The sequence below is a fragment of the Anas acuta genome, chromosome 23, assembly GCF_963932015.1.
Source record: "Anas acuta chromosome 23, bAnaAcu1.1, whole genome shotgun sequence".
NCBI classification, from domain to species: domain Eukaryota; kingdom Metazoa; phylum Chordata; class Aves; order Anseriformes; family Anatidae; genus Anas; species Anas acuta.
In genome coordinates this window covers 4,718,098-4,735,546 of record NC_089001.1, presented here as the reverse complement: position 1 = coordinate 4,735,546, position 17,449 = coordinate 4,718,098, and the positions used below count along the sequence as shown (strand labels likewise).

Sequence of the window (17,449 nt, the reverse complement as noted above, 5' to 3'; positions counted from 1 at the left end):
GGGCTTCCCGGGCTCCTTTCTCTGCCTTTGTCAATTTAAAAGGGAACATCGGCTTGCTCTTGTATAAATTACGGGAGAGGCAGAGCTGGGGCCGGGGCAGCCACGGGGCGCTCTGTTGCCTCCAACCACACCAGTGCCCTGCTCCAGCCTGGGATAGGAGCAGGACACAACAAGGCCACGAGCACCAAATCCTCCAGGGGATTAAAAAAAAGGGCTCGGGGACATCCCCTGAGCACAGCCAGCAGCAGCTCCTCCAAGCCCAGCGGTGGCTGGGCAGCCTGGCACCCGCCAAGGCTCCCTTGGCCACTTGCCTCCTCGCTGCTGCTGCGAAATGCCACGTCCCCCGTGCCAGCCCAGCTGGGGAGCGAGAGAAAGAGGCTGGAAGGGCTTTGCTCCAGCTCCGAAGTGGGTGGAAAATCGGCCCCTTGTTCCCTGGAACATCTCCATTCGGAACTTCTCCCCCTTTCTGCAGCGCCCTGGTGGAGCCACTCTACTCTGAGTGCTCGCCAGGCCAGCGCCGCTCTACTTCTGAAGAGCCGCAGACATTTAAGCTGGGCTAGGGAGGATTTGGGGCCAAATCCCTTAAAAACTCTAATTATACACCCGGTAGGAGAGCTGCAGCCGCTCGCCTGGCCTGGTGAGAGACTTTCTGGGCTGAGGATCAAGGGCAGAGCGGGATGGGAAGCCCGGGACAGGTCTCCTCCTGCTCCTCGAAAGCGCGTCCTGCAGCCAAGCAAACTTCCCAGAGCCCAGCAACTTTTGCCAGCAGAGTACTCAGCGCTGATACGTTCGGCGAGCGAAGAAATACACATTTTTCAAGGAAAAAAAATAGTGGGAAAACTTCCAAGCAGCGCTGTAAGAGCTCTAAGCTTCACATCCCTTCCCCTAAAACACACCATCGTACAACGCAGCCATCTCCAACACCCTGGCAAGGCGCAGGGCTGGAAACCCATCAGATTTAGCTGAAATTCTCCAGTTTTACACCCAGAGGAGATGACGGGGCTGAGGATCTGCCCTTAGCTCAGCCTGACGGTGCTGGGGTTGGAGTCAGGGGCAGATCGGAGCACGGCACTTTGCATCTCCTCTCCACCAGCTTGCGTCGCAGCTTCAGCCTCGTTTCCTCCTGTATTTAATCACCGCAAGGTCATTTCGGTGACAGTTGTCAGCATCCCAGCCACGGAACCGGAGGAGCCGAGCCCCGTCCCGCTGACCAGATAAAAGGACGGGGTGCTGGGCCTCATTTCCTTGTTTTCAATTGCGAGATGCCCACCTCCCTGTGCGGACAGAGGCGTGGGTGGGCCGGTGTCAGCGCCCCGCGGGCTGTGCGGGGAAGCTGCCGTTGTCTCTGCTCATCAGGAGCCCCGAGGAGAGAAATTGCATCGTTCCCTCGGCGGCCCTCTGCCCACCTTGAACCAATTTCGCCTCCTTTTAATTCAATTCAGCTCCTCCTGACCTTGGCTGGCTGGCGTTGCGGAGTTTCTCTCAACAGATAGCACCAATTACAGAGGTGTGAAAATGGAAGGCTTTCAATTCGGAGAACAAACCCAAGGAGCGGCAACTTCACTGAACTGCGAAACAGGGGGTGGGGAAAGGGGGAGCGGATCGGGGCACGGGCTCAGAAACACCCCCAATTTTCACATCAGACATCAAATGCTTGGACTAACCCCTCTAGGGGGGGGAGAGAAAGGCTTTTGGGCAGGGCTGTCCCAAAGAAGGGGGCTGCGGGAGGCTCGTGCCACATTCATCTCAGAGTGAATTTAGCCTGCAGCCTTCCAGCCCGACCCATACCATTACACAGAGGCACTTTCACTCAAGAAGTTCCCTCCCAGCCTCTGCACTGCCTCGTTGGAGTATCACTGCTTTCTCTCCCCCCCCATCACTGCTGCCAGACCAAGGCTGTGGAAGCGCCAGCCCCGAGAAGCAGCAGGAGCCCGGTTAGATCTGGGCAGGAGGGCTGCTGCGGCTCGCGGAGCTGCCGGCCTCGGCAGAGATCAACGCAGGGCTGGCCTTTGTAAGAACTGCCTTCCTGCTGCCCCGCACAGCTCGCCGCGATCACAGAGCCCCCGCACAAAGGCAGGGATGTGGATGTGCAGCTCGCAGGAACAAGGCACGGAGAGCAGCGCCTGGCCAGGGCGCGCTGAAGCTCTGTGCCCAGCATACAGCAATCCCAAAAAAATAAAAAAGAAAACAAGTCCTGGATATTACCAGCTATTTCATGGGCTGGAAGGGTAGAAAAAAGCCTCGCTCGGACCTGAAAGCTCCTCTCTCTATCCACCTCCACCCAGCTGGTGGCACCACGTCAATCAGTGCAATGCCCACGTGCCAACCAAGCCAAGTCCTGCCTTGATCCAGATGCGACCCTTCCCCGCTGCATCACCAAGGACAACCTCACGCTGCACAGCTCCAGGCTGCCAGACCCCAAAATCCCAAAGGTGCCAGATCCCAAAGCTGCCAGACCCCTGCACAAAGAGCAATCAGGCCCTCCCAGCCTGGATTCTGGGCACCAGCCCGGCTGGCTGGCACATCTGAGCGGCTCAGCATCCTTTTTCGGAGGCTTCCTCCCAAACCTCAGACCTTGGGGCCAACAAAGCACCGGGGCAGCTCGCTTTGGCCTCTCTCTCAAGAGCTGCCACGTCCCTGCAGGACTCCCAGGGCTCGGAGGCTTGTGGGTTTTTGTGGTTTTGCAGCCAGTGCACAGCACCTCCCGGATCCCCGGCCAAGCCACGACCGCAGCTCCCCCCAACGCCTGCCCATAAATCCTCCAAGTCAGTAAACAGCCGAATTACGGCTCCCCGCCATTGCTTAGCTGCTTTTGACACTAATTGCTCTGCGGAGTGTGTGCAACTGGCAACACCTTATTAAAAGTGAAATATATTACGCTGTCCACTTATTGCTACTTTATAAAGATAAAGTGCCCCGGCCGCAGGGAGAGGCTGGCGAAGGCACCGAGGAGCGGCCCCGAGGCAGCCGGCGGACACTTGAGCACACAAAGCAGAAGCACGACAGGCATTGCCGGGACAAACGTGTGCTCTCGGTTAAATTGCAGAGAGTATTTCCATTTTGAGCCCAAGGGTTGAGTGAAGAGCGTGCTTGAGATTTCTTCTGCATTCACCTCCCGGTTTCAGCTCTGAGATCGGCGCTTTCAAAGCTTCGGGGAAAGCAGACGGAGGCAAGGCACGGAAGGACGGGGGGATCAAGGACACGCTGCCCTCCTGGTGACATCAAGGGGAGAAAAGGGTGCCCATTGACCCGAAAAAAAACACTGATTGCCTGCTGCTCATCAGCTCCTGCTCACCTACCTCCAGACATCGCCCCTCCTGCTGGTGGCACTGACCAGGGCATCACCAGCTCTGATGGTTCCCAAAACACAAGCCCAAGAGCCCCTTTGTGCCCCAGCTCCATACTATCACAGCACAGGAGCCTTGGGCTCCAGCACGCTGATCTCGCAGCCTTTTCTCTCGTGGTTCTCAAAGGGGGAAGCCGCAGCTCGCTGTTTCACAGGGAAACACGTGTAGCAGCCTCCTGTAGATTTGAAGCTACAGCGAGGACGCGTCTTTCAACATGTGTCTCCATGCATGCCTTAGGCAAGTCATTTTCCCTCTTTATTCCTCGGCTTCCCTGTCTGCAAACACGGGGACCATGAAATTTCTCTTCTTTGTGAAGTGTTTTAAGAGCTAGGGGAACAACCACTATACACAAGCAAGACCTGGTACCACCACATTTTAGAAATGCTTCAATCCAGTCCCTCAAGCCTACTCTTTCCACCCGATTTGGAGAGCATTTTTGTTTCTTATTTGGAATTAAAATGAGATTTCTGGTTGGAAAAATCACAGCCAGCAGAAGACAAACATGGGGGATGCCATCAAAGACTTCGCAGCCTGCAGTTCTCACCGAGAGACGAGGGCACAGAAAGCCATGGGTAGGGGGGGAAGTAAATCAGCTTCTGGACACTCATTTTCTGCAAAATGGAGACATTCCTCATGTACATGGTGGAAATCATTACATCCCCACCCCTCCCGTACTTCGGGGAGTGCAGATGCTATTATTTACCACTTTTTGGTTATTTCCCCTGGGGCAGAGACAACAGCCCCCCCTCCCACCGGTGGTACTGCGGGGTGCAGAAGCTGCGCTTTGATTCCTGAAGGAAACGGCACGTCCTGAGCCACGCGCCTGAAATACCCGGGCTCTTTGGTTCAACAAGTTCAAATCCAAGCAGGATCAATACCTTCTCACTCCTGAGGTATCAGCAGGTAATTGGGTATCACGCAGTGATGAGCAACCTAGTTTGCTCAGAAGCTGCAAACTTTAATCTTCATCCGTTCCTGGTACACAGAATGGAGAGGGAGGAACAGATCAAAGGAGAACAGATCAAATTCAGCTGCATTTGGGCCCAGATTGCAGAAAAAAGGGCTCATTCTTAAGCAAAACGGCTCGGGCTTCTAAGGTTCAACATCTTGAGAGGACTCGAGTATGACATATCTCGGAGTTACTGCCTCTCCTGCAGCCACCTGCAAGCTCAGCACCACCTCCCTTCGTTCGGGGCTGATCCTGACACCCAGATCTGCAGCCAGCCCAATCTGCACCACAACATTCAAGCACCTCCACAGCAAATATCTACATTTACTGACTTCCTCCTCATGCCACGGTGGTGGTACCATTCCCAAACCATTATTTATGTGCATTAGGGGCATCCCATTTCATCGCTCCAGCAGCACTGGGGAGGGCAAGGAGATGCTGGCCCCGGCTCTGTAGGTCGCCACTTGGCCCTACAAGATCTCCACCTTGGCCACAGAAAGGAGAGGTGGCAAGGTAGATGGATGGGCAGAGACAGACAGAAGAACGCCCCAGGCAGCAGAACGACCTTTTTGACAGATCACCCCACTGATCAAAGCTAACTTTGCTCCGAGGTTTCGACACCTGATTAATTACGCCGCGCCGGCTCGCTCCAAAGGTCCCCTTTCGGCAGCCCTCACCTTCCAGCCTCGTGGCCGAGCCTGCTCCACGGTGCCTGCGGGATGGCAGGAGGGTGGCTCTGGCAAATGTCCCCTCCCTGGGTGCCCCGAGATAAGGAGGGGAGGGGACAGCCGGGGAGGGAGCCCCTTTGTGTGCCGTGCAGATAGGAGGCGGCTGCCTCGCGCTGACATTTCGGTGCCCAAATTAACATGCACCACCGCGGAGACTAAATGTCATTAGCCTCATTAGAGGCGATCACGTTAAAATAAATAATATGTAAAAAAAAAATTAAAGTGGAAATTAGCCAAAGCCATTAAATAAAATAAATAAACGGGCAGATCCAGCCAGGAGCAGGCGGCCAACACTGGCTGCCAGCGCCTGGGACTGCACGAGGGAAGGGGCAGCGTGGAGGTCTCCAGGGGCTCTGCGGCCACCCAGGAGAGGGGAAAAACAGAGGTGTAGGGTCAGGTCCAGCCAAAATTTGCCCCAAAGCGTGTGCCAGCACAGCCAAACGTGGCCAGGCTGCAACGTGGGGTATGTCTGCACGCGGCTCTGTCAGGGACTGTGGGTTTTTTATAGCAGCATCCAACTCCAGGTCTCTCTCCGATGCTTCCCGTTCAATTACCGGCCACCACCGCCCGCGCTGTGCTTATGTGCAGTGACAGGACTGCTGCACAAGGTGGAAGGCTTGGTGCAAGAAGCGCTGTTTTGTCCTTGTGAAGAGAGGAATTTTTCCTGTAACCCCTCTTGCTATGCAAACACCATTTCCTTTGGGGAGGGAGAAGTCATCAGAAGGCCCTCGCAAGATCCTGCTTATGACAGAGCAGATTTGAAAGCCCAGAGATCTCCTTCCCCCTCCTTCCCTTCTGTCAAAAATTATAATCATCATTTTCAAGCTTGCTGAACAATCAAAGTGTGGCCTATATTCGCCGGCGCTCCTTCCACACGCCGCATGCATAGCAACAAGTACAGGAGACAAAAGCCAGAAGTGAACAGTTGCGGGAGGAGAGGTGATGGGCGGGCAGGTGGATGGCACACCAAGGCTCCTGGGGGAGCACACAGGGCACGCACAGCCTGGTTCCTCCCAGTTCCACCAGTTGGTGCTGTTCTGGTAGCCCCACATGAAGACCTCGTTGTCCTTCCATGGTCTGCAAGGAGGGGATGAAATGTGCCTGGGCCATTTTGTGGAAATGGCAATGTTCTTGCCATCTTCCTAGAAGTCCTCCTGCTGCAGGCTTGCTTGGTCCCCAAGTGGCTGAGGTGTCGGTCACCGTAGGGTGAGCCAGGCAGGACCCCACAGCCACACCACACACAGGTAACCCCACCTCCCCTCAGGAAGCTTCTATCCCATATTAAATCCCACCAGCACCCCAGCTCTGGCTCACGGGGTGGACATTCCCCATGGTTTCACTCTCCAGACAGGTGAGGTCCAGGCTCAGCATCCCACCCGAGCTGTGGGACCCTGCTGGGGGCTGTGCTGGGCTGCCCCTTCCCTGCGGTGCGCGGAGCGCTTCCGTCTCCGGAGCTGTCAATCCAGCACTTCTTGCTAGCGCTGAATTCACAGAAAAGTAAACCTAAAAATAACTCTTCTTTTCCCCCTTTCCCTTGCCTCATCTCACACGTGTCCTGCAGGCACATGGCAGCGCTGCACAACACCAAGTTCCCATCCCCTGTATCCCCAGCACAGCTGCCAACCCTACCGGGATACGGATGCGCCGAGGTCGCTGCAGGTAGCTGCACCCAAGGTTGGGGTGCCCTTTTGGGAAGCTCAGCCCACGGAGACAGATCCAGGACACGAGATGTGAGAGGCACCACGTGCCCTTTCCAGCCTGCTCCTTGTTTTAGATGAACGTGATGAAACACCTCCTCCGCTCACCACGCATCCCTGACCCTGCCGGAGGAGCATCACCTCCACGCAGCCCCGATCAATGCCCTACACCACCACCCCACTAAATAAGGGAGAACCACCAGCCCCAAGGTGCTGCTCAGAGCCCACCAAACCCAACTTCACCATCAGGTCACAACAGCACAAGTGACAGCAGCACATTCCCTGCCGTGCCGACCTCTCTAGACCTAGCAAGCCACCTTGCCTGGTCACCTTTGGAGGGTGACAACCCCGTCCCAGCACTTCTGGGAAGCAGGAGCGAAGTATTTCCTCCCTCCAAGTCAGAAGCAAAGAGGAGTTCCCTGAAAATCCCACCCACCAAGCAGCAAGTGTCAAAGCCACCTCTGTACGCGCAGTTGCTGCGTTGGTAATTATAAGCACCGTGCCTTCATTATGGAAAGGGAGAGATGACTGGAGGGAAGGAGCTTTGCAGCAGAGCTGTTATTATTTTCAAGTTTGAACAAAAAAAATAAAAAAGAAGTGTGACAGCCGAGATCACAGCCCATCCGGCACGCACCAGCAGCTGGGAGCATCTCAGGGGAGAGCTGGGACCAGGGTCCGGCACCGCCGGAGAGGGGTGGGAAAAGGAGAGGGCTGCAAAGCCCAGGTTGGCCACAGGCAGCAGGGAAAGCAGCCAGCTTTGCACCCAGACAACCCTCTAGGATGCTTCGGGGGAGAAACAAACCAAAAAACCACCCCCACACAGGTGTTTGGCTTTGGGGATAAGGTGGGGAGTGTCCTGCTCGGAGCGCCTGGAGGTCTCCACTCTCCCCGCAAACACACCGGGGTTCGTGCTCTAACCCACGAGCACTAACTTCAAATTGCAAATTCAAGTATAAAATACGAACACGGCTGTTTATGCAGCTTGAAATTCACCATAACCAAATATTCAGGCCTTTGGGGAAGATTTTCAAAGGCACCAGTTAAGGTACCCAGCTCCCACTGGTGCCTTTGAAACGTTTCTCAGCCCCGTCAGCTTTTCCCAGGGACTCAGAGCAGCAGAAGGCTCCTCCACCCAGCTGCCTGCAACCAGCAAACGCACAGAGGGGGCACCGAGGGAACCTGCTGGAAAAGGCAAGGCCAGATTCACCAGTTTGGTGCGTCCTGGAAAATAGATGCTGGAGAGAGCAGCCCCAAAGCCCCCGGAATGAATTCTTGTGAAAATTTGCACTGCGGGGATTTGCACAGAGCAAAAACCGTGTTAGGAGTTCTCCCATCATGTTCCCTCCTGCTGTCATCTGGAAAGGGAAGAAAATGGGAACCAACCAGTGCTGGGACCTCTCCCCAGCATCTCCAGGTGATAGAGGGCGGATGGCAGCAGCTCGTTACCCACTACTAACCCCAGCCTTGGGGAGAGCACAGAAAATCCCTTTAAGTCCCTCACACTCACACTGAAATGACACTAAGGTGGAACTAATGTGCTCCAGGTATTTATCCTTGGATTTAGTTGCAGGGATCAGCAGCCCTCTGCCAGTCCTGCACCTCCCGCTGCAGAGGGGTGGCAGCCAGGGGGGTGCAGAGGGGACCGGGAGGCAATTTTGGGGCCAGGCTCAGCCCCGTTTCCAGGCTGCCTGCCTGCTCCGTGGCACTGCTTGGGGACAAGCAGACTGCAGCTCCGGAGAGGACAACAAAGCCATCACTCAGCCTCCAAGGGAAGCAGCTCCGGAGCTCAGCCACCTCTCCTGAACAGGGAGGGGGAGGCATTTTTAACTCCTGCAGTGTAAATTCCTTAATTTTAGACCGAATTTACAATCACCACCAAAGCTACGCAGCCCATGAGGGGCTGCAGGGTCACCAGGGGGTGCAGAAAGCAGGTCCTGGGTGCAGGGGGTGACAGCAGAGCCCAGGGACAGCTCTACAAGCCTCACGGGGCTGCCAGATGCCCAGGAGGACGTCTCGCAGCCCCCACTGCCACGCTTGTGAGCCTGCGGGGCAGCACAGGCAGCAATATAAATGTCTAAAGAGCCTGACGTGCATTGATTTTTGCCACCTGTAGAGCCATGATGTCACACCACAAGTGCAGAATAACCAAAATATCCCACCCCACATCGTTCTCCAGCACAACCCACCCCAGTACAACTCCCTGCTCAGCACCCAGGGCACCCCAGCAGCTCGAAGCGTTTGCTGTTGGCTCAGCAATCACATTGCCCACTGCACCTCACTAAAAACCCTCAGCATCCTCCCCATCAGCAAGAGCCCACCTCAAAGAGCAAGCGATGCCCAGAACCTGCCTCCCCCAAGGCATCAGATGCCAGCAGCATCAGGCTGCGGAATTATTTTGGATGGGAGCTTGTCTTACAACGAAATAAAAAGGCGCAGAGCAAGGCGCTGTCTGTGACCGGAGGGGTCAGGGTTTCATTACTGCATTAACCTTTCGTGTCTTTAGATTCCAGAGGAGTGAATTGGTAACGAGACGACACGACACGAGCCCCGGTGGGAAAAACGCATCTTTCCTACTGAAAGTAAGAGGGGGAAAAAAAGGGAAAAGAAAAGAACAGGGGTGGGAGAGAGAGAGAGGGAAAAAAAACTGGCAAATAAGCTATTACAGCTAATAATAACTTTGCAATGCTATTTTCTGCAGGAGCCTTCAAGTTGTGATGTTTCCCTTCACTCTAATTACACCTTCTAAAAGCAGGTTCCCTTCTCACTTTAACCACCCCGTGCGAAACTCCCGCAGGATTCACACAAAAATGGCGAGGAAAAGAGTTCACACTTCACAAACAGCCTCTGCATATCCCAGGGGAGCGTCACCTGCACAAGACACGTGGGATTACGCCTGCAAATAATAAACAGCCCTAAAAGCCTTCAGGAAGGTGCGGGCCCCACGGGTCGGGAAAGGACCGAGGAGGCAGCCTGGCACGCTGGAATATTTTCCTTCCTCTAACGCAGGCAGCAGGTTTCGGCTTGATGGATTAGCGGCTGAGCCCAGCTGGGCAAATTCCTAGGCTGGTTTGGCTCAGGGGACATTCAGAGCCCAAGCTGATCTTGCTGCTTAATATAAATAAGAAGGGAAAGCTACAACTGCAAAGTGCAGATCAAGGAACCTCTCCCAAGTTGCCGGAGGATTAAATGCGCGGTCCTTTTTCCTCCCTGCTGTGCGCAGATGGCAAAGCCAGCAGGAGCCTCGGGCCGGACACCCAGGTCCCAAGGGAACTGCAGAAGGGCACCCAAAGCGATCCATGCCAGGTCCCTGCCAGCTCCTGCAGGTTCAGCTCACCTCGGTGGCAGCCCACCACGTGCCATTCGCCCTGCCTCTGCCTGGTCCACCATTTGAGCTACCTTGCATCCGGTTCTTTGCCATTTTGATCCAACTGGAAAGTGGGTGGAAGAACTGGTGCCCTGCTCAGCACAGCTCTGGGGAGGCAAGCTGCCCCCACGCCAGGAAAACCTGCTGCCTTATGTTGCTCAAGGTAAGGCATTGTCCTATTTTTCCATCAGACCCCCTTGAATTCTCCAAAAAGGAGCAGCTCACGCAGCCACGTCATCCTCATGCTCTCTGCTAAACCACAGGTGCACCATTTTGGCTCCAGGAGCTGCTGGAGAGCTGGAGGCAGCACATGAAAGGCTCTGCCACGGGAGGTCCTGCAGCCCACGTGTGCCCTCTGAGGGCTGGTCCACATCGACCCCGCTGCCATCATGCCAAACATCACTGGGACCTGGCCCCTGGCTCTTTCCCATGCTGCCAGCTCGGGTTTTAGCGTGGCACCGCTCTGCCCCGGGACCCCTGGATGTGGATGGTCCCGCGGCACGAGCCTCCAGATGCAAGTCACAGGCTGAGTGCCCCCGTGCTCGTCAGAGCCGTGACACTGCCAACCTCTCCCCCTCCAGCCTCAGCTTCCCACGCACGCCAGCCCCGCGCAGCCGAGTGCTGGATCCAAACCACGGGAAGCTGCTGAAATTACAGCCGTGCCTCGTCCCTGCCCTCCCCAGCCCGACATCATTCTCGCTGGCAGTCGTGGAAAACGCACGTTGGGTCGAGAGTGGGTCTGAGCCTCACCACACAGCCCCTGTCTGTTCGAACAGGGACTGCCATCTATTCAGCTGCCAGAAGTGCACATCGCTGCCCAGAAATGCCAGAGACTTCTCCCCTCGGTGCACAGCCGCGTTCCCCTCCCCTGGATGCAGCACGGGGCTGCGCTCGCTGCCCCACCGCCGAGCATCAGCGCGGAGCCAGCGCTCGCTCCAAAGCCCAGCATCTCCCCCTCGTCCTCCCTGGCCTGGAGGGAAGCAGGGTTGAGACCAGCCCACGTTTTGGGAGCCACCTGCTCAGCTCACAGAGGTTGCGGCACCTCCAGCACAGCCAGATGAGGTTCCTGCAGGTGCCCGCAGCAGCAGGGGCTTCGTTTGCACTTTGCAGAGGGGGATGAGGGGCAGAGGTAGGCTGGCACCCGGCTTTGAAGGCAGCAATCAGCAGGGATGCAGGGGGAGCACGGGGAATAGCACAGGAGGGAGGGAGACACACAGGAGGTGCCCAACTTGGAAGGGGAAAAAAGCTGCACGACCCCATCACACGCAGCCAGAGGGGACTGGCTCCCCACAGCCAGGGTCCGTGCACGCTGTGCGCTGCCAGCCAGCCCCCGCTGCGAGTAGCAGCACTGCCGGGACCCGGCACCCACCCGGGAGGCCAGCCCCGTGCTCTGAACCCCGCTGGAAGCGCTTGGCAATCCCTGCTGCAGAGCAACTCGCTGCCTGCGGGCGTCCGTGCGCTATGGGCATGAAGTCCAGGTCCCCCCCGGCACGCACCGCCCGGCTCTCCCACCCTCTGTGCCGCTTCCCTCGCAGCCCCCCTGGAGAAAAAAAAGCTTTTCGCACTACCTGGGATGAAGAGCAGGGCAGTTGTGGCGGTGAAGACGATCCAGCAGGCAGGATGGTACATCTTGGAGCTGCGCTAGGCTAGCAGCTGATTTGCTTGCTGCTTGCTGCTGCCGCCGCCGCTGCTGCTGCTTTCGTCTGCGCTGAATTCTGAGCAGGTTTAAATCCAATGTTTGCAGAGGGAGGGAGACTGAGTTAGCGAGCTGGAGAGAGAGAGAGAGATGGGAGCAGGCAGTCAGCGTCTCCGGTTTTGCCTCGCACACACGCGCACAGCTAGCAGAAGGAGCACCAGGCTCCGTCGGTGCAGCGGGGACGCAGACCTCCTACCAGGCACCCATTGGTTCGGGTTGCTGACTGACGCGCACACTCTCGCTCTTCGCCAGGGCTCCCTCTGCCACCGGGGACCTAAATGTGGGCATCGACCCCCTGGCACCCCCCTCCTGGCACCGTGATGGGGATGGGGACGTGCTCGTCCCGCCGGTGCCCTCGCTCCAGCAGTCTGGTGCCGCGCTCTGCGGCGCGCACCCGGGGGTTTGAGAGCTCTTTGCCCCTCTGCAGGGTGCCCTCCCCGGGGACACGCCGGCAGCTCTGCCTGTCAGCCGAGGGAGGAGAGTGCTCCCAGCTTTTTTAGCGTGAGTGGGTGGTTTTTGCAGAAAAATCTCTGGAAGCAAGGAGCAGTCTCCGAGCATCCCAAGCAGAGCTGTTTTTCCCCTCCCATGGGCTCACCGAGCACCAAAAGGACACCAAGCCCGGGCTATCTGCTCCCCCCTGACCCCAGCCCACCACCATCCAGCCTCCACCAAGAAACAGGAGAGTTCTCTCAAGCTTTTTAACACAATCCTCTCCTTTCCAAGCCTCCCTGATCCCTGCTTTCCCCCAGACCCTCTTCAGCACGTTCCCACATCGAGCACCCCCAGCGCACAGCACCGGCCGTGGCCGTCCATCTCCCTGCCGTGTGCCATAGCTCCCCGACTGCATCCACAGCTTCCTCACGGGGGCTGAGTGACATTTTCCAGCTGAAATGTCCCCCCCCACCTCGCACAGCCACCCCCAACTCAAAGCATTTACAGGCTAGGGATTGGTTTTGCTGCACTGCCAAAAAAAAAAAAAAATCCAAAAGGAATACTTATTTTTTGACATTTTTTAAAAAACAGAGTTTCTTATTTCATATTCATCGCAGCTTTGTTAAAAATATATTGTAAGCATTTTAAAATGCTTAAAGGCAAACTAAGATGGTTGGTTTTGCTCAAAAACCATCTCTTTCCCCATTTCCTTGGGGCCAAAGGTCTCTTTTTGTTGTTGCAGGTCTGCCCAAGTGTGCTTTTAGGCCAATATTTTGTAATTTCAGCTGCAAACCCACCAGAGATTTTGGCACCAGTGGTGGTGAACTCCTCCACCTCATCCTCCCCCATCCCAGGGCTTTGTTCTGCTCCTCCCCTTGGGTCCCTGTGCTCATCAGCCTGGGCACCCTTCCACCACCCCTGGCCCTCAGAGACACACAGAGGACTGTTCCCTGCGCTGTTCTCCCTGTAGACCCCTTTTTGCATTAAATTCATTAGCTGAAGAAGAAAAAAAACCCCAAACCAGAAATGTTAGCCCAGAGCAGCACCCCGAGGAGCACAATGGGCACACCCCATGTCCAAAGCCACCCCGACAATGCTCACCCAGCGAGGGCTTGGAGCCACCCGGCCAAACTTTCCCCAGTCTTTAGCCCTCAATCTCCATTCATTTGCTGCTCTCCATGAATAAACCACAAGTTTTTAAAAAGCTTTTAACTCAGCCTTGTTCCCACATCATCTGCTGAAGGCAGGCACCCCGTCTCCCACATCTTTCGGTGGGTTGGAGCATGCTGAAGCGAACGTGCCCGGGGACTTTTCCTTTCAGCAGGAGTAAAGCTACATTGTTCGCAGCAGCCTTGACCTCTGGAAGAGCTAAATCACTGCACCGAGGGAAAAACAAGCAGCCTTGTTCAGCGTGAGACGAGCATGGCAACACTTCTCTGCTGAATTGTACCCTCGCTGACACCCAACCGGCTTGGATAATCCAACCCAGTGAATCTCCCCTCATCTCTGCGTGCACCACGGGAGCGAGCCCAAGGGGCTCAGCACCCCTCGTCCCAATGCGAGAGGTATTTTGGGGCACAGAGCAAAATCCCTCAGGTGAAGCAGCTTCCCCCAGCTCCTTCCAGACCCCAAAGGCATCACAAGGGGGTCGGGGAGCCAGCTTCTTGCAGCACGGAGGTGTTTGGGATTTCCACGGCTCCACTTGGAGCCCGCGGCTCCGAAACCTGCAGCGGGAGCTCAGAACCACCCGAGGCAAAAGGAAATATTGTTATCCTCCAGGAACCAAAGGAAACGAACAAAGAGCTCATTTCTAATTAACAGCAATGTTTGATGGGCTCAGAACAAACATGTTGCTCTGCTTTCAAAAACCGGAGTTGAAAAGCTATATTTGGGCAAATTTCAAAACAACACATTCTTACTTTTTTTCCCCTCCCACAGCATTTCTCCCGCATGCTATTTTTTTTTTCCACCTTGCAGTGACTATTAAACAAACCCAAGGCACATTTAGCTTGTCTCCTTGTAGCTGTTTTGGCCAATTAGGCTGGCACCTAAATTACTGAGCACAGCACCAAGGATGACCTCGGAGCAGACCTTCAGCACATCGACGCCTTCCCACCTGCAAAACCAGGGCTCAGTGGGGCACTGGGCTGTTTTGTCTGATTTCCAAGACAAAAAGATGGATAAATATGTACTTAGCTGGCGGAGCTTCTCTGAATATTTGGGGATGTTCGGCCCTCTTTGGGTTGTGCTAACAAGCAGGGGATCTGCAGGGTACACTCAGATTTGACAGGGTCTGAAAGGAGGCATTATGGGCTGCTGGGCACGTTTCAGCACGGTTTGGGTGCGTATTTTCAGTGTTTTTTTCCAAGCTGGGTGCACATTTCCACCCGGGCCCACCCCAATTTGGGGGTAAACACCTCACCAGCTTAAAACCCTTTCCCAAAGCTCTTTTCCCCTCACCTCTCACCGCCTCACCACCAGCTGCCCCTGCTCCTTCCACGCCTCGCCCTGCCCACAGCCCCCACGGCTGCCTCCACGGGCATGGGGTGAAGGGATTACCCCAAATTCTTCCTGCCCATGGGCTGAGGGTCCCTCTCCCCATGGCAATGCCCCACAAAGGCACTGCAGCAGCTGCAGCCCCATGGCCTCAGCCCCAGGAGCAGCCGGGCTCCCCCCGGTCCCCCCCTTTCTTCCTGTGCCCTCGCTGCTCCCTCCTCCCCTTCCCCCGTGTTTGTGTCTCTCCCCGAATGAAAGGCTACCCTTTTCTCCTTGACATCTTGTTAGAATGTGAATACGACATCTATTGATTTGCATTTCATGCAAGGAAAGAAGAAAAAAAAAAAAAAAGTAGTTTAAAAAAAAAAAAAAAAGGCTCTCTGAACTCAGAGCTACTGAAGGAGTAAACAGAAAACGCAGGCAGAGGCAGCTGAGCTGAGGACTCGGCTCTCAGCACCCAGCCCAGAGGATGAAATTTCAGCTGGGATACCCCACGGAGAACAAGGATCTGCCAAAAATTCCTGCGGCTCTACCGCTGTCCCCAGCCACGGTCCCCAGCAGGTCCCCATCACCTTGTGCTGCTCCGGCTCCAGCCACAGCCGAGGCCAGGACAATTCAAGGTTTCCTTGTTTCCTACAGGTGCCACCAGAGGAATAACCCATCCTGCCGGCCTGCCCGAGAGGCTCCTGCTCCCCAAAATCCAGGTGGGCAAAAAGCAGCGAGCGGGGACACCCGAGAAACCCCACGGCACGGTGGGGATCGGCACCGGCACCACGGATGAAGGTGAGCATCTCCTCGCCTCCCACAGCGGGGTGCTGGGAGGATTAATTAGTGCTCGTAATAAAGCACTTTGAAGATAAGGGCGGCCGGAGGAGCGAGGTGGGGACGGGGGAAGCCGGGCTCCTTATCGGCCGCTCAAGCTGCAGCCCCGGCTGGGCCAGCACCACGCGGGCTCAGATGAAAGGGAGAAGGGGAAAATTTCCGTGGTGTGAAGGAAGGGAAAAAAAAAAAAAGAGAAAAATCAAGCACGTGCTGCTTGGGGAAAGTGAGAGAGAGAGAGATGAAAAGACTGGATCTAAGTCTCTAAAAGCTGGAGAGACCTGCTATTGATTCTGGCTTGGGAAGAAGGGGCCTGAACAAGAGCTGGTGTGTTGTTAAGTGCACTTATCTCCTCTTGTTAGATGGCAGAATGGGGCCAGACGGACAGGGTACTAATTCCCGTCACGAATCATTACCACAAGCACTGGATGAGGCACCTCCAAAGGAGCAAGGAGCCTCCAAAGGAGCAAGAAGCTTCCAAAGGAGCAAGGAGCAGCAGCACGGCGAGGACAGGAACCCACAGCAGATCCCAGCACCGTGCCCATCACCTCCCACAGCCAGCACGGAGCTGCTCACGTCCCCAGACCATCAGCATGTCCCCAGGGCATGGGCACATCCCCAACCGAGCACGTTTCACACCTTTCCACGACCCCAATGAAGACTTTCATGGGGTAAAGCCATATTCACATTAGATCAGGTGGCCCAGGACCACGTCACTCCTGGGTATTTCCAAGGATGGAGACTCCACAATGCCCCTGAGCACAGCTTTGATCAAAATGACTCAACTTCAGGGAAAAAATTGAGGGGAAAGAATAAAAAAGCAGGCACAGTACATACTGATCCATTAGATGGCTGAAAGATAACTCGGATATCAATTACTGGTTGTGTACTTGGGGTGGGGGGCAAGGGGAGTGTTTGTATTTTTGAATAAGAAGGGGGGAAAAACGTGTTTTTATTTTTTTAAGCTCTGCCCCTTTCATTTCTCCCTGTGCTCAGTGGCTCTCCTTGTCAGTCCTCGGCAGCTCAGGTAAGAACAGAGGGCTCCAGATTAAAGGGAAACATGGCAGCAAACTGAAAACCATCAAGGTAACAGAGGACAAAGTCAGGAAAGATGAAGAAGAGAAGTCTGTGTTCTGCAAGATTCCCACTTCGGGCTTTTCTCTGGTTTAACCCAGAAATGGGGACCAAGGCGCACATTTCAGACCCCAACCTCTCGGGCCAGACACGTGAATGCAGAATAAAGCAGATCAGGAGCCCCAGCCCCAGCAGCAGGACTCAGCCTGTCCTGGGCTCACAGACATTTAATAATCCCTGGATTTTTATAGACATTTAGGTGGGTGGACAGACAGACAGCACGCTAGACTGACAGCTCCAAACACCTCTCTGCACGAGCGTGGGTAGCGCAGAGCTCACGTCCCAAGCACGCCCCGCCGCTGCAAACCCAGCCCTGCGGCATGCCCCAGCCCTTGCTGCTGCACTGAGGCACCCAGCAGGGCCAGGGACACAAAATTTGGGGACATCAGGCTGAAATCCTGACCTCCGGCACGGCTCAGGTGCCCTGCTCCAAGGGCACAACCCCGGTCAGGATGCGACCCTGCGAGCGCACCGCAAAGCGAGCAGGTGCCGGGAGAGGGGGCACGGCTCCCTCGCGCAGCACAGAAAGTATTTTCCATATGCTGCCTGATCACTTATACGTTTCTTAAAATGCTATTGCACAGATATTTCAGAGGCATCATGTAGTGCCATCTGGTATGTTATATATTGCGCTGAGCCCGGCCAATTCTGAGATTCTGTAATTTTATCTCCTCCATTTCGTATGCGGCACATTGCGAGGCAAGTTGACGGGGAATGGGAATTTGCAGAGGGATGGAGCGCGAGTAAATCAAAAGGCGAGGCCCGCAAACGAGCGGCAAGAGCCCAG

General features: G+C 55.6%; 1 protein-coding gene across 6 annotated transcripts in view; it reads right to left on the bottom strand.

Moving 5' to 3' along the window:
* OPCML (opioid binding protein/cell adhesion molecule like) overlaps positions 1–17,449 on the bottom strand; it is a 324,198-nt gene that overhangs the window by 271,371 nt on the left and 35,378 nt on the right. For 2 of the 6 annotated variants that reach the window (XM_068659187.1, XM_068659183.1), the window contains exon 2: positions 11,654–11,853. In XM_068659187.1, the coding sequence (XP_068515288.1) occupies positions 11,654–11,714 (61 nt within the window). In that variant the 5' untranslated portion in view covers positions 11,715–11,853. Of the gene's footprint in view, positions 1–11,653; positions 11,854–11,970; positions 12,290–12,572; positions 12,656–17,449 lie in introns of those variants that run through there. The other 4 variants (XM_068659186.1, XM_068659188.1, XM_068659182.1 and 1 more) reach the window with 4 other exon arrangements.